Genomic DNA, 15,090 nt, shown 5'->3' with positions numbered 1-15,090 from the left:
AGCTATCGGTCACTGACCATGGCACAGCCAACGTCTTACCGCATCTATACCCCGTGCTACCATGTTGCACAAAGACTGCACCAGGAGACTCGACCAAGCTTGTACTATATGACGACTTTGTCATGTACTATCAAACGGCATAAAGAAGTCTTGCATCTCATCGCTCGACAGCCCCACTACTTACATGGAACAATCAGCTGACGATACGTTCGTAACTGCATGTCACGACAGGCAGCAAGAAGCAAAATCACGAGGTGATTTCCGAAATGGTGTCACAGGAATTTGACTTTCCGTCCACATTCGGCTTACTGTCTCAAGTGTTGCTCCTCTGCCGCATATCGTAAAAGAATAAATAAAAAATAAGAATGGTAAGCACGCCTACTGCTGAGCCGGAAAGAGAAATCAACTACTCCTTAGTCGATCCACCTTTTTTTTTTTTTGTCCTACTCGGACTCTTTCACACTTCCTGCACAGATATGAAGGCCGTGGCTAGCTAACCGTGCGTGTTTATCAGGCGTAAAGCTATGTGTTATCATGAATCTCAATATATTTTCAAAGAATTAGACGCGTCTAAGATTCTTTTCTATTTATTGTTTTTGGTCTCGCCGTCGGTCGGAGGGGCTGTAAATGGATTTCCTGCTTCTGTCCCACTGAGACACACAAGACCTTTGCCCTCCCGCGACCATTATTTCGAACTATTCCTCAAGGATCGTGGCCGCATCCATTCTTCCACCGCCGCTGCACTTAGTTCCATAGGGTCTGGCAGGCAATTTGCCTCACCGCCTGCAAGCCTACGTGGAATGTTTGCTGCAAGTTACACCATTCAAATCACGCATGGGAAATGTCATCATCATGCTTCGTGATGCCATTGCCTCCGCAGAAGAGACGGTCGACGTGGCCGTGAGGGACGCCTTTTTTGCCAAACGTATAATGGATGTTGTAATCAATATCTACCGCCGTCGTAGGAATGACCTTTTCTCCGTAACCCCACCGTTGTCTTTTTTTTTCATTTATTTTTTTTAACGCATCGAGAGAGTTACCATGGATTTGGACTGTCCTCAAGGCACATTCCTTCCTTAGCGAGCTAGCCAATATCAAGACACCTCGGCAGTGGGGGCCGCTTGATTAACGACAAGGATTTCGGCGCCTAATATTCCCCGCAGACAGTCAACCCAATCGTCAAATTGACCTCACATCCGAGGAGTTGAGATCATCATGGACATCTTCGTGTCTCATCGCCATGCTGCCTGGATAGCAGTGTCCATCCTCTATGGCATTATCACCCACATCCGCTGGTTTAAGCGGTTCGAGCTCGACAGGTACCCGCTGCAGGTAGCGGGCGTATTCGTGGCCTCTTCGGTCGTTCTCGTGAAGTCATTGCAGTCCTACTCTGCTTCCTTTGCTCTCATCGCTACCTACCTTCTTGGGCTTTGTCTCAGTACCTTGGTGCATCGCGCGCTATTTCAACCTCTGAAGCGATTCCCCGGGCCTTTCGCTGCGCGGTTATCTAAGTTCTGGGCCATGCGTCAAGCGGCAAAGACGCAGGGCCAATGGTACAAGTTCAACCTACAGCTCCATGCAGAGTACGGAGATTACGTCAGAATCGGTATGTGTCCAGCAGCTCTTGACAGGCGCAGCGGCTCACGCAGTCTTAGGCCCTCGTGATCTTTCGATCACTGATCCGAACGCGATAATCCCAATTTTGGGTCCGTCAGCCAAGACAAGCAAAGGCCCCTTCTACGGGTCACTGGAAGAGTCGGTTCATACAACACTGAACAAGGAGTTCCACCGCCAGAGACGTCGCGTATGGGACAACGGCTTCAAGGTGAGAGTGGTCCGAATTACAAGCGCAGCGGTTTACTCAACATCACGTAGGCTGCGCTCGAAGACTTTGCACCTCGAGTTGAGGCGGCTACCGATGAGCTTCTCTTGGTGTTGGCGCAGCACAGCCAAAGCGGTACGCCAGTCATGTTCAACCAGATGATCCAGCGGTACAGCTTTGATATCATGTGCACACTGGCGTTTGGAGATGCAAGGGGCTACCTGACTGGAAAAACTACGGTCGAGGACGAGGTAATCTTCAAGAGCCTTCACGACAGTCTAGACGTCATTGGCCTGTTCGTGCACGCGCCTTGGATGATCAAGATCCTTGAGGTCTGCTCCATGATTCCAGGACCAATGAAAAGACTAAATGATTGGTCTGCGAGAAAGGTCGAGCTGCGGAGGCAGGTAAGTGATACGCCTCGCACAAAGCCAGCTGCTCTTAGCCACTGACGCATGGTCCTATCAGATGAAGAACCCCCAGCCGGACATTATGGGCCACCTCATGGCTCACACGCCTGACAATGCGGCAGGCCGAACGCTCCTCAATGCAGAGTCTCGCCTTATCATCGGTGCCGGAAGGTAGGAAGCAGCACTTCAGTCCGACACTTCCACCAAGCTAACAACATGTCCCAGCGACACGGCGTCGGGCGCCCTCGCCATCATCTTCGCCTATCTGGCCGCCCACCCGGCGCACCTCTCGCGGCTGCGCGAAGAAGTCGCGCCCGCCCTTGCCACGGGAGCCTACACGTGCGTGCGTCCAGCCCTGCCGCTCCTCGACGCCACCATCAACGAGTGCCTGCGCCTGCACCCGCCCGTCACCTGGGCCTCATCGCGCGTCACGGGGCCGGCCGGCCTGCACATTCCCAGGGATGATGGCCAAGGCACGACAACGACGACGTACATCCCGCCCGACACGATCGTCTCGATCCCGCCGTGCGCCGTGGCGCGCGACCCGCGCAACTTCGTCGACCCGGACGCCTTCCGCCCGGAGCGCTGGACGACGGAGCCGCACCTGGTGCGCCGCCGCGAGGCCTTCATGCCCTTCCTGATCGGGCCCTACCAGTGCCCCGGCAAGGGCTTGGCCATGATGGAGCTGCGCAGCGCGGTCGCGCGGACGGTGGCGCGGTTCGACGTCGTGTGGATGGAGGAGGAGAGTTTGGCGCAGTGGGCGGACGGCATCAAGGATCACTTTACGATGGGGGTGCCGAGGTTGAGGTTGGGGTTCAAGGAGAGGAAAGGATGATGGGAGGAGTGAGTGCACCTTTCTGAGAGTCTAAAATCAACTAGGGTCTCGAGCAAATAGCAACTGCATTCTACTACCTTGGCCAATGCAGATTCCGCTGGGGTGCTCTGCTGGCCAACCCTTCGCGGGTTATGTAAAGCCAAAGGGCCCCCCCCCCTGGACGGTGCGGCATATTGTAGTCGTTCCGCCCTAGGTGGACTGAGCAAATGCCATTTTAGGAAAGAAGCAAAGACGCCTGCTTCGGTCCGAGCAAGACCCCGGCATTTTTTTTGCTTGTTTGGCTGAGCCACATCAGACTTTGCCCTGGCGCTCTGTCCACTCAGGCACTTAAGCTTCTCACACCCGTCCCACGTGCTCTGGCGATTGTACTGGTGTAGTGACATCAGGAGTTCATTCCGACGTCCCGCAAAAGTGGAGGGAACCATTGGGCTCAGAGGTATTGGCCTTCGACATTGCAACCCTACAATAAATAATAACGCACAGGGGATGTCGCTGTACGAAACACATCTGTTTGATTAATTGTGCATAGATGATGCCAGAACGATTCCCCACGGCGACAGCCCAGAGAGGAGATACACAACTGGGCCCGGGAGAATTCGAGCATCTGCTATTGTATTCTACGAGCACACTGATTCAAGAGCCATCGGCGATCCCGGACCAGTGCGTCACACCCAAGCCCTTTCACTTATTCAGAAGTCCCGAACTACACGACGCGAACCGATGCATACATGACAAGCCACATCCCTACAACCCAAGGATCAGCAAACGGCTGACTAGACCAAGCATGGTCAAGGGCCGATCGGCGGGATCCATCTCGAAACGAAAGAGCCCCCGGTGCCGAGGGCTGCGGCCCGCGGAAAGTGTGCCGGCAGAGGACATGTAAATTTCGCGCTGCCTTCCTCTTGGCTGCGTTAGACATGCCCCGGTTGGGAAGGTGTAGGTCTGACTTAGGGTTTGGCCTTGGAACGCCTCTGTTTCTGCGGGGCCTTGATGCCGCAGGGGTGCCAGCGCGGCTGGACGTCGATTCTTCGAAGTGATTGGTGTCGAGAGGGCTGCGCTAGCCCCGTGAGCTGCGAAGCTGGTGGTCCATCTCGACGATGCCATAGGCAGCAATTCGACTACGCTTATGATTAAGAGAAGAGCCGTGGTGGGTGAGCTGCTGCTTGGCCCCCATTGTGCAACAACGCTGCTTTCCCTGACGAAATGGTCTTCATAGCGGTCCAACACAAAGCACAACAAAGGCGCCATGGTCACCCAGGGCCCAAAAGAGGAAATGAAGGCTGGCAAGCCCTCATTCTCGCAGCTAAACCCAAAATACGCAGGCGCAGGGCGACAGAGAACAAGTTCAAACGTCTGAAAGCTCCATTATCCCGATTGAGAAACGACGCGCGAGGCCATGGAGAGCAAGCCAGTGCGTGTACGCCGGTGGGGGCCCCATGACTGCGGCCGCAGATGCGCCGCAGCAACCAAGTGCGGTACGCGCGTATTGGCCATTGTCATGGGCTCGTTCTGGGCCGCACCGTGGCGCAGAGAGCAGCAACAGGTGAGGCTACCCCACAGCAGCACTCTGCTGACATCAGTAGAGATCACCATTACGAAAGCTGGGGGTGCGGGAAGTGACGAGAGATCACGCGGCTCCGAATGCTGGCGCCGTATCAGCCTCTGCCGCCCAATCTGACATGCGTGGGGGAAGGAGGAGGATTGCCGATGTCGGGTCCTCAGCATCCATTCTGTGTCTCGTCAACCGCGCGGCAACGACTTCTCCAAGCACGAGCCGCAGAGATAGGGCTCGACGGAGATCCTTTGGCAGGGCCATTGCCCTGAAGCGTCCGTACCCACATTCCAGAGCACTCTTCACCGCCTCAAGAAGCCGTGTCGCGTTTCAAGCCACAAGCCTGCCTCGTCTGCGCTAAACCCCAACCGGCCGCCATCCAGCCGATCCGCCCCCAGCCCCACGTCGCTCGCTCCGCGACCACCACCATTTCCTCAATCCGGAAGTCTGCCCAGCGTCTTAACATAGTTATCCAAACGCTACCATGGCCGACCACCCAACATCCCGCCTCGTTCCCAAACGCCCCTTGACCAAGCCCGCGACGTCATTCGGCAGCAGCGTCGACGAGAAGCCCTCGGAAGCCCGCGGCACGCTTGTACTTGCGCCACCGCCTCAGCCTGCTACCAAGAAGAGAAACAGTAAGTAATAATACTCCTACGTCGGTCCATTGTTCCCTACCAGCACATCAGACACACACAAAAAAAAGTCAAATTGTGATGGGGCTCCCTTGAAAATAATCGGCACCAGAACAAGATTCCGGCTCCGTCGTGCGGCAGTTCAACTCGCGCCAAGAGCCCTCGCCATTCCTTGACTCCACCTACATGGAGCGGAGGGCGAAGGCATTGAGCGTCATGCGCCAGCCTGCATCGGAATAACGCCAATACAAACACACGAGAGAAAATTCAAACCCACCCGCTGAGCGATAGATAAGAGAGCTGCTGGACGTTTCCCGAAACTCTATTACCTACCGCAAATAGCACGATACTTACGTGGCGAGTGGATTCCCCTGTTTTCTGCGTGCATTTTGTGCCGGGTTTATACTCCAAATACCAGCATCACCTGCCCATGATCCTCTGCATCCCACTGTTAAACCATCAATCAAAGTGTGCAGATAACCAAAGGTCACAAGGAAGAAGGACATTGGAACAAATTCCTTATCATCATTATGCTACAAGACCCCACCAGCCAAACGGCTAGCTCCTTTTGTGCTGTGTCGTCTCCAAAAACGAGAATTTTATGCTGGCTGAAAGAGAAACAACCCACTGCCATCCTCCCGACCGGAAACTAGCCATTCCCCAAAAGTGAAAAAACGCCATAGACGCACGTACGCGCGTGTAACTCAGCCCGCAAATCCATCACTCGCTCACGAAAAACTCTTCCCTCCCCCCAATCTTACATCACCACCCACCCCTGGAAAAGCATACTCTCTTACTCGAACTGATTCTCCCGATCCACCCAAATGTCCTCCAGCTCCGCGAAGCTCATGAAGTGCAGCGGCCGGTGGATGTCGTCGTAAAAGGCCTTGGGCGTGTCGAGCTTGACGTCGAACGGCTTCTTCTCGACGGTGCCGAAGCCGCTGCCCATGAAGCTGTAGTTCCACACGCCCGTCTCGGGCACCAGGAAGTAGCCCCGGATCTTGTCCGACAGCAGCAGCTGGCACTTCTCGCCCATGCTGGTCGAGAAGCCCGCCGGCTGGTCGCTCTGCGTGTCCTTGTTCTCGGCGCCCCACTTGTACCCGTTGGGCGTGAGCGCCCACGCCGCCAGCGACACGGAGCCGGGGGTGAACGAGACCGTCATCGTGACCGTCTTCTTGTCCCACGACGAGTGCGCGTTCATCAGCCGCGCGTGCTGCGTCACGTCCATCGGGCTCATGTACGGCAGCTCGTTGCCCGACACCGTGTGGATGATTCCCAGCGGCTCCATGCTGGAGAGGTACTCATGCTGCGGCAGCTGGTGCGGCAGTTGCACATCGCGCGTGTTGCCCACCTGCGGGATCATCACGATCGTCTTGATCTCCTTCACCTGATCGTTGTCTGGCGGAGAAGTGCCGTAGAGATAGCCCGCAACCTGCACGCGCAGATCCGCAATGGTGATGAAGCGCTTGAGGATATTCTTGGGCATAATGTAGGTGTAGTGATCATCTTCCCGGATGTCGTCGGAGCTGATGTAGATGTTGTTCGACCTCGTCCTCAAGTTGCTGGTCGCAATGGCACGCGTACGCCACTCGGTCTTCGAGGCGAAAGTAGCCTGTTCGTACTGAGATGTCGTCGTGACAACAATGTCTTCGCCGTGCACGTTCTGAGTCTTGGTCGTGACAGCCGTAAGCTGCTGCTGCTCTTGTTGCTGCTTCTCAATCTCGGCAGCTTGCTGACGCTGAAGCGACGGCGCACTGATCTCCATACCCAGGATAATATCACGGACTTCGCTGCTCGTCAAACTGGATGTGTTGACGTTGTTCTTCTTGCCATAGTCATTCAAGATCAGATCGCGAAGCTGCACTTCCACCTTGATCCAATCCTCGTCAGAGAGCGTGGGCCAAATGTGGTGCTCCTGCGTAATGACTGTCTTGTCGGGTCGGAGGATGAGCTTGGTCTTGTCCTGGTTGACATGCAGGGCGCGCAGAATCAGGATCAGACGCGAGAAAGCCGTGTACGAGGAGATAGTCTTCAACCACTCGTCGTACAAGTTGAAAAGCACCATCTGCGGTTCCGTCGCCCTGAGAATCATGTCACCAAGCTTCTCAACCTTCATCGCGGCCTGGAAAGGAAGTTGCAGCTCCGAGGCACGGATGGAGATGTTGGGGAAGTCGAGCAGATGGACTTCGAGGGGATCGAGAAGACCCTTGCGAGTGACGATCAGCTGCTTGGGTTGCTCTTCGACAGGAAGCGAGCGGATCAAAGCAGCCACTTCTTCTGCCGTCTTCCACTTGGCCAGCTGTCCAAGACGTTTCTGACCAGCCCAGACACTTGTGTGAATGATCTTCAGGAACAGCTGGCCAGTGCGAGGGTTGAAAATGAAGATGGCGCCGTTGATTGGCTTGGTTGTCAAGTTACCCTCGAACGTCTTGTGGATGGTAACACGGTAGACGTTGGTGTCATCGATGAAGAGCTGCACTTGGTTGCTGAAGAGCTCCGAGTAGTTCTGAGAGTTGAGGAACTCCTGGTTGCTCTCAGAAGCATACAACTGCAGACCCTTGCGGATACGCTCGCGCAAAACGTATAAAGCAGGGTTGGCCTTCATGATCTTCGCCATGGCCTGCTGGACGAGCTGCTTGAGACCAGGGAAATACTGTCCGTATGCAGAGTAGAGGTTGTAGGCCAGATCGATACCGATCATGAGACCGGTGGCGGACGGGTAGATGGACATGCTGTCAGTCGTGTAGTCGAGGTACTTGGCACGCACGTAGCGCTCAATGTCGTGCGAGTCGTAGTCGCCGTAGCGCAACTGCACGTCGATCCAGAACTTGTTCGTCGTCGTGGCGGTCATGGTGTCCTTGGTATCGTAGAGGAGCGATGGGGGTGAAACGCTCCACTTGTGGCTGGCAAAAAGAAGGATATCGGCGCAAGAACTGTTCATCTTGTACGACTTTCTAGGATGAATCGTCTCCTTCTGTACCGTTTCGATGCCAAGCGCCTCGAGTTCCTGGTCAAAGACTTGACACAAGTCCATCACAACAGACTCGTGAATCTTCTGCCACAAGTGGGCACGGAAGATCTGAATGAGGGAAATCTTCAAGGTCGGGATCTTGCCGTGCAGGAAAATACCCGTCAAGTCAAGCTGGACCTGGAAACCAACATAGACGTTGGCACGGTTGATGGTAGGCGACCACCAAAGGGTGAAACGACGGTTAGGAATTTGATTCAAACCGGAACGTTGAGCGTTGGTGAGCTTCTTGAACTTCATGCTCTCTTCGAAACCGCTAGCCTTCTCCCAAAAGAGACCCTCCCAGGACGGGAAAGCAGTGGCCTTGAACAAGGTGTGCTCCAAGATGGTTTCGACACCACCAAGGGCCTGGATGACATCGGTACGGTAGGCGTTGAGGTTCCACAGCTTACCATCGTGGCGCTGGCTCGTCCACCAGAACGGGTTGCTCTTCATGTGCTGGTAGATCTTGAACTCGGTACGAGCGCGGAATCCCTTGTCGAAGCTAAGGGTGCTGCGGTCCTTCTGGAACAGAGTGTTGATACGAGGCAAACCACGATCCCAGCTATCCTCAAGATCCTCGAGCGTCAGACGGCGGTTCTGCTGGTTGGCCTCCATGCGCTTCTGGGAGTACTCCGTCCACACACGCTGGGAATCAATGAACTCGGCCTCCCACGGAATGATATAACGGAAGATGTTCGGGATCAGAGTCTCCTCATCGTGAGACATACCAGCACGGTAATGGGTGACTCCAGTATCCGTCTGCTTGGACCAGCGCTTGTCACTGGCGGGGATGAGAATGTGCGATCCAGAGATCATACCAAGACCACCCAACTCCTTTGGTGTGTAGAAAACAGCCGGCGGGAAACGCGAAGGCATCTTGGAGTTAAGGCCGATCTTGACACGAGTCTGAATCTTCGTCTCGCACTTCACAATCGTGTCCAGCAAGTTGACAGTCGACGCAGCAGCTTCACGGTAGTAGGTGAAGAGAGCAATCAAAGCCGTGTTCCACTTGTTGGCGATCTTCGTGAAAGTGGTCGAACCAGAGGACATCAGAATCTGTCTGATGCGGTTGTTGAACTTCTGAATGTCCTCCTCAGTCACCTGCAAGAACGCGTGGGCTGTTCTTTCCTTGGTGGTGTTGTCAACCAGTGACCAAACACTATCCTTGACAGGGAACTCGTCGTTCTGGTTGCGAATCTTCGGCAGGATGCGGACCTCGAAACCACACATAGAGAAAAGGAGGTTAGGGTTGTCCCTGCTGTACACGCTTGCGAACGTGTCATCCCAATCGATAGTCGTCACGGAACGAGGCAGGCGGTTCTTCAAGTCCCAGAACACAGCGCGACCGAGATTGACATCATGACGCATCAGACGCATGCGAGAGTCTCGGGGCCAGCACTTCTTGTTCTTGTAACCAATGACGTTCTCGAAATTGGGATCCGGTTGCTCCGTGAGGAAGCGCTGGATCAGGTCACGCGATTCGTCAGCATCGAACCTGAAGAACACCCAGATCTTGTCAATGTAGCGGGTGTACAGCCTGATGGGATGCTTGCTCTCGGTGGCCCTGTCCCGGAATTGCAGGAAGTCGTTGGGAGCGCCAGGAGGACCGGCAAGCTCACTTGCCCTCTGCAGACCGAGCAATAGCAGATCAAGCATGAGACCGTAGTACTGGAAGACGAAAGCCGAGAATTGAAGACCCCGAATCATGCCGTAGCTATTGGTATGATTCATATCCTTGTAGTTGAGCTGGACGTTGTTCTTGGAGGTGATGTAGTCTGCCAAGTTGTGGTCCATGATGAGGCGAAGGAGGCGGTTAAGCAGGGTAAGATCAATCTTCTCGTAGACCTTCGACAGTTTGGTCTCAATCATGACATTGCATTCGCCCTCCTGGTATTCCCAGACTTTATCAAGGTTGTTGATACCTTGAGCCCACTTGTATACAAGCAAAGGAGGGACTTCCGAATCAGAGGGTTTGATCCACGACGGGAACAGGTGGCGCTGGTCAGCCTGGTACCAGAGATATTGGTCGAGATAAGCATCGGTGATCTTCTCGATAGGCTCGATGTCGTAGACCGGATTGATGTCGCTGTAGTTGTCGTTCATATCAATACCAACCTCCTTGAAAGCACGCTGGGTTAGCAAGAAACGCTTGATTCTTGCGAGCGTGGTACCAGGAGAGTCGTAGGCTTGCTCAATGAGCGCCAGCTCCTCTCTCTGGCTCTGATTCAGACGACCTTTGACGGAGTATGCCTCACGTAAACGCTCGAGCGCTAAAATGAGGATCTTTGTGTCATGCTTGTAAGACACACTGGGGAATGGTATTGGCTGGAACTTTCTTGACTCGAGCCAGTGGACCATGGTCGTGTAGATGGCGACGGCCTCTTCGGATGAAACGTAAGGACCGTCTTTCATGTAGTTGTGCTGCCTTTCCTGCTCCGCCTTGAGCCACAGACGAGTGAGGCGGCCCAAGTTCTTCTTCGCAACTGTCTTGTCTACCGTAGCACCTCTCCGAATTCTCTCACGGTTGTAGTGCGCCACCGAGACCCACCAGTCAGCCTTGCTCTTGACGTAACGCAGAATGATGTTCTCGATAGGAGCGGGCAGACCAGGCACCTTCCAGGGGATGTTACTCTTCCAGCATCTCCAGGCTTCAGATAAGTGCTGCAAGACGGTGTTGACCTTGTTCTGCTTGATACCCTCGGGCATCATGTCCATGAGATCAGCCATGACGGAGGCGCGCAGCTCCAGATCGAAGTGAGATTCGACGCGCTGCTTCGTGACAGTCTTTGCAACACCCTTGCTGTGGCGACCTTCGAATTGACGAGACAACAAGTTACCAAGCCAGCGCTCGAGAAGAGGAATGATACCCCTCATGAAGAAAAGCCAGACGCGCCATGCAGGGGCCCAGAAACCGCAACCAGGACCCTTACCAACCGGGCCAGAGTTGAACCTGTAGTAGATCAAGTGCTTGAGATCCTTGCAGGTACGGATCTGGTGCATGAGCTTGTACTTGTATCTGTACATACCCGTCAGCTGGCCGACATGGTTGAACGCGTACAAGATACCATCCGCCAGTTGAAAAGCATCGATGTTTCCGAGACGGTATTGCACCTGAGCATCGACGATGAGTTTGGTCAAGCGGAGGATTTCACGCATCAGATGGAACGCGTTTCCGAAGCGAGACTTCTTGCGCTCCTTGGTTGTCAGAGTCTTGATGGGCTTGAGGTTGAAGTTATAGTCGAGATGGAGGTAAGTGAGGTTCTTGCGATGAATGAGAAGGTTCAACATGTTGAAACCTTGCCTGCAGACCTGAAGACCAGCTTCAACCCAGTCAATGGTGGTCTGCTGGAAGAACTTGGTCGTCTTTAGTGATTTCATGAGATTCTGACTGTTCAAAGCCTTCGGCGGCTTCTTGTGGAGCTCGTTCAAGACGTATGTCTTGAGCAGCTTCTGGTAAGAAACGCGGACCTTGACCGGCTGCCCTTGCGGAACATGTTCAAGATACCACTGCTTTACCAGAGGCACATCTTGAGCGCGAACCATACGTCCAGACCGACGGTCGAAGGGGAAAGGCGCCCACCACAGTGCAATGGCAGACGCAGTGTCCTCTGTGTACAGCTCCTGGTCGCCCAAAAACGGCTCGACCTCGCCAGGGAGCTCAAAATCGTCCTCATCGTCGTCTCCGAAGATTTCGTCCTCATGCGGAACGTCGATGTTCTTGGGTGCCACGGCGCGGGAAGAAATGGGGTTAATTACAGGATCGAAGTAGAAGGCAGGTAGACTGGGATCCTCGGCGCGGACGTAAACGGCCTGAGGATAGGAATACCAAGAAACTTTCACGCTCCTTGGTAGAGAGTTATAAAGGAAAGGGAAGGCGACGCGGTATTCGGTGCGGATGGGGGCGCGGAAAATGATACGATCAATGGCGTTGAACTCCCCAAAGTCCTCGTCATTGGGGTCAATGTCCTTGTAGAGCGGCTCGAACCTAGGACCGCCAGGAATCGCCACATTCAGGGCTTTGGCGGTCAGGAAACTGTTCTGGTCGAACAGGTAGAAGTAGTTCTTGTCGACGACATCGCTCAATAGCTGATGGCTGAGACGATAAAGGGTAGCCATCTGAGGAAGACTCAAGTTCCATGTTTTGTAGCTCGGTCCGTTCACATGCGGGGTATCCAGGAGTGGCCTGTGATCGTAAAACCATTCGTAAACGGGAGCATCCTCACTCTCATCAAGTTCCATCTGGATGGGCTCCAGGGGCTCGACATCCTCGATGTTCTCGGACCACGAAAGCGGGGGCTCCTCATCATCAAAGGGCGGGAACCTCATTCTCTTGAAATGTCTCCGATCGCTCTTCTCTCGACGCATGCTCACCCACATCGTTGCCCACTGCGCATGGAACACGGGCTCGATGACCCGCGGAATCTCGTTGACCAGGGTCAGGCAGCCGTTGACGTGGTAGAGCACCTTCACCTCGCGTGTGCTTTCCCACGGCATGGGCATGTTCTCTAGCAGCTTCAGCACGGCGTGCGGCATGAACTTGAGGGCACCCAAGTAACTCCGCTTGTCACTGCTGAACTTCTTCTGGGAGACATCGCCGATGTCCTTGACGATCTTTCGCAAGTGCTCCGGTGGCATATCCGCCTTCTGCGTTTCCACGAAGCCACCCTTCCGCTTCTCCCCAAATCTTTGCCTCTGCATCCGAAGCCATTCCTTCTTCTTCTGTGCGAACTTCGCCACTTGCGGGTCGGCAGGCGGGCGATAACCTGGGGGTGGCGGCGCGGACATGCCTGGGGGTGCGCCAGGCGGGGGAGGAGCCGACCAACCCGGCGGCGGCGGCGGCGGAGGAATCGACATGGCGATTGTGGAGCTCGATGCGCGCAGGATGTAAAAGTGGTGGTGCGGAGTTCGACGACGGATGTGGAGGTGGGTAGTAGGCACCCCAAGCTCGGTCGCCCGAGGCGGTCGTCGACGCCGCAGACGCGGTCCTCAAATAGCGCGTGATTGGCTCTGGGGAGGGCGATGCACGTGTGTTGGGGTTGCACGCGACCCTCACACACCGGTGATGGGGTTTGAATTGAGATGCGGCGACGCGTCTGGGGTGGCGTGGGCGTGTAGCTGCGCTGCGACTTGGAGATTTTCCGCCGATGATGCGTGCACGGCCCACGTAAAGTCTTGGCGCCGGCGTCGGAAAAACTAGGCGAGGCTCGCACGCAGCGTCCTGGCGTTTTGGAAAACCACGCGAAAGCCGGCACACCGCGACAACGACGACTAACGACACCCCCGCGCATCACAGCCCGCAATACCGACAAGATGCCGTCCAACAGGTTGACCTACGTATGTGCACCCCTTCGCACTCGAGTTTCCTTTTCGCCTAGATGTGATGCTGACAATTTTTCTGCTTGCAGCGCCGCCGCACCCCGTAAGTCCTCTGCGCATCCATCACGACCGAAAATTCCTCGCTTCGCCCTACCACCACCGTTCGAACGACCGCGACTGACGGAATTGATGCAGCTACAACACCCGGTCCAACAAGGTCCGCGTTGTTAAGACCCCCGGCGGTCAGCTCCGCTACCTTCACCTCAAGAAGAAGGGCACTGCTCCCAAGTGCGGTGACTGCGGCTCCAAGCTCGCGGGTGTAAGTCGAGCGCCCATCCCTACCTGCACATGGGAGTTCCGGGCGATTTGATGCAAAAGACGGACGATGGCGGTTATTTGCGATGGGATGGCCACGGATATGCTTTTCAAGGCGACCGGAGATGACATCGCCCGCCTCAGCGCACAGAATCGCCCGGCCCCGGTGCTTGGAACAAGTCTGTTCGACGCGGATACTAATTGTCCCAACAGGTCCCTGCTCTCCGCCCCCACGAGTACGCTACCGTGTCTCGCCCCAAGAAGACCGTCCAGCGTGCCTACGGTGGCTCGCGGTGCGCCAACTGCGTCAAGGACCGCGTTGTCCGTGCCTTCCTGATCGAGGAGCAGAAGATCGTCAAGAAGGTCCTCAAGGAGTCCCAGCAGAAGAAGCGTTAAATGGGCAGCCTGAAGGGTTGAGGGGGGAACTATACATTAGCGGTCGGAGTCAGCGGATGCGTATTCAAAACCGGGATGGGCTTCTACGGCTTTTTGGCGCAAGAACATTGTGCCTGACATCGGTTCGTCGCTCAATGGGAGGTAACGATCGGACTGGTTGCACGAATAAAAAAGAAATCTCCCAAAGGTTTTCCGCTTGTACTCCGACTCTCGCGGCACTTCTACGATACCTTTTGTTGTCAATCATGGTGTTTCAGGTGGTCACCAACTCTTTCACTTGGTCCTTTTGCCACCAATTACAGCAACCATCTTCTGGAAGCCCGCAACGAAACTATGCAGCTCAGGTGCCAAGTGCTGAGAATGCCTGAATCGCTAACCTAAGACAACATCTCTCAGCTCTGCGAGTTTGTCCCACTGCAACATCAAGCCACTTTCCAATGTGCATGCAAGTTTTCAAATGCAGTCCTCGCTTTTGCCATGTTTTCCATGTGAGAAACATGATTAGTCAGACCAGCAGTGTGCCTAATTGTCAGCTTCAGAATACTCTTGGAGCTTTATGTCTTTGCAAATCTGACGTGCATGGGATAAGCTTGGCAATAGTGCAAAACGAGCAGGATGGGCAGGCTCGGATGGGACGCAACCACCTGCTTCAGCCCGCCCAGTATCCACCAGATTTAGATGCATGCACTTAGCCGCGCTGCGCTCGTTTGAAGTGCTTGTGAGACATACAAACAACATATTGTGCAATCCTAGCTGTTCCATCGGATGGCGAAACACTGGGAAGCGCCGCGGCAGCAAC

At 54.8% G+C, this 15,090-nt stretch overlaps 4 protein-coding genes across 4 annotated transcripts; 3 read left to right on the top strand and 1 right to left on the bottom strand.

Moving 5' to 3' along the window:
- Nucleotides 1-1,215: 1,215 nt before the first annotated feature.
- On the top strand, nucleotides 1,216-3,067 carry LTHEOB_11252 (Benzoate 4-monooxygenase cytochrome P450; the record flags this gene model as incomplete). The annotated part of the gene is made up of 5 exons (XM_035507988.1): nucleotides 1,216-1,606; nucleotides 1,656-1,825; nucleotides 1,876-2,229; nucleotides 2,291-2,403; nucleotides 2,458-3,067. The coding sequence occupies 5 exons, from the start codon at nucleotides 1,216-1,218 to the stop codon at nucleotides 3,065-3,067; spliced, it is 1,638 nt and encodes a 545-aa protein (XP_035366633.1).
- A 2,036-nt stretch (nucleotides 3,068-5,103) lies between these two features.
- LTHEOB_11251 (uncharacterized protein) lies at nucleotides 5,104-5,494 on the top strand (the record flags this gene model as incomplete). Its single annotated transcript, XM_035507987.1, has 2 exons — nucleotides 5,104-5,257; nucleotides 5,367-5,494. 2 exons carry the CDS (start codon nucleotides 5,104-5,106, stop codon nucleotides 5,492-5,494), a joined length of 282 nt encoding a protein of 93 aa, XP_035366632.1.
- A 553-nt stretch (nucleotides 5,495-6,047) lies between these two features.
- LTHEOB_11250 (Pre-mRNA splicing factor) lies at nucleotides 6,048-13,118 on the bottom strand (the record flags this gene model as incomplete). Its single annotated transcript, XM_035507986.1, has 1 exon — nucleotides 6,048-13,118. The coding sequence occupies one exon, from the start codon at nucleotides 13,116-13,118 to the stop codon at nucleotides 6,048-6,050; it is 7,071 nt and encodes a 2,356-aa protein (XP_035366631.1).
- A 456-nt stretch (nucleotides 13,119-13,574) lies between these two features.
- LTHEOB_11249 (60s ribosomal protein l34) lies at nucleotides 13,575-14,291 on the top strand (the record flags this gene model as incomplete). Its single annotated transcript, XM_035507984.1, has 4 exons — nucleotides 13,575-13,598; nucleotides 13,670-13,683; nucleotides 13,776-13,899; nucleotides 14,109-14,291. The coding sequence occupies 4 exons, from the start codon at nucleotides 13,575-13,577 to the stop codon at nucleotides 14,289-14,291; spliced, it is 345 nt and encodes a 114-aa protein (XP_035366630.1).
- Nucleotides 14,292-15,090: the final 799 nt, after the last annotated feature.

This window comes from Lasiodiplodia theobromae, assembly GCF_012971845.1.
Source record: "Lasiodiplodia theobromae strain AM2As chromosome Unknown scaffold_46, whole genome shotgun sequence".
Classification (NCBI taxonomy): domain Eukaryota; kingdom Fungi; phylum Ascomycota; class Dothideomycetes; order Botryosphaeriales; family Botryosphaeriaceae; genus Lasiodiplodia; species Lasiodiplodia theobromae.
This window is presented reverse-complemented; position numbering and strand designations above follow the sequence as displayed.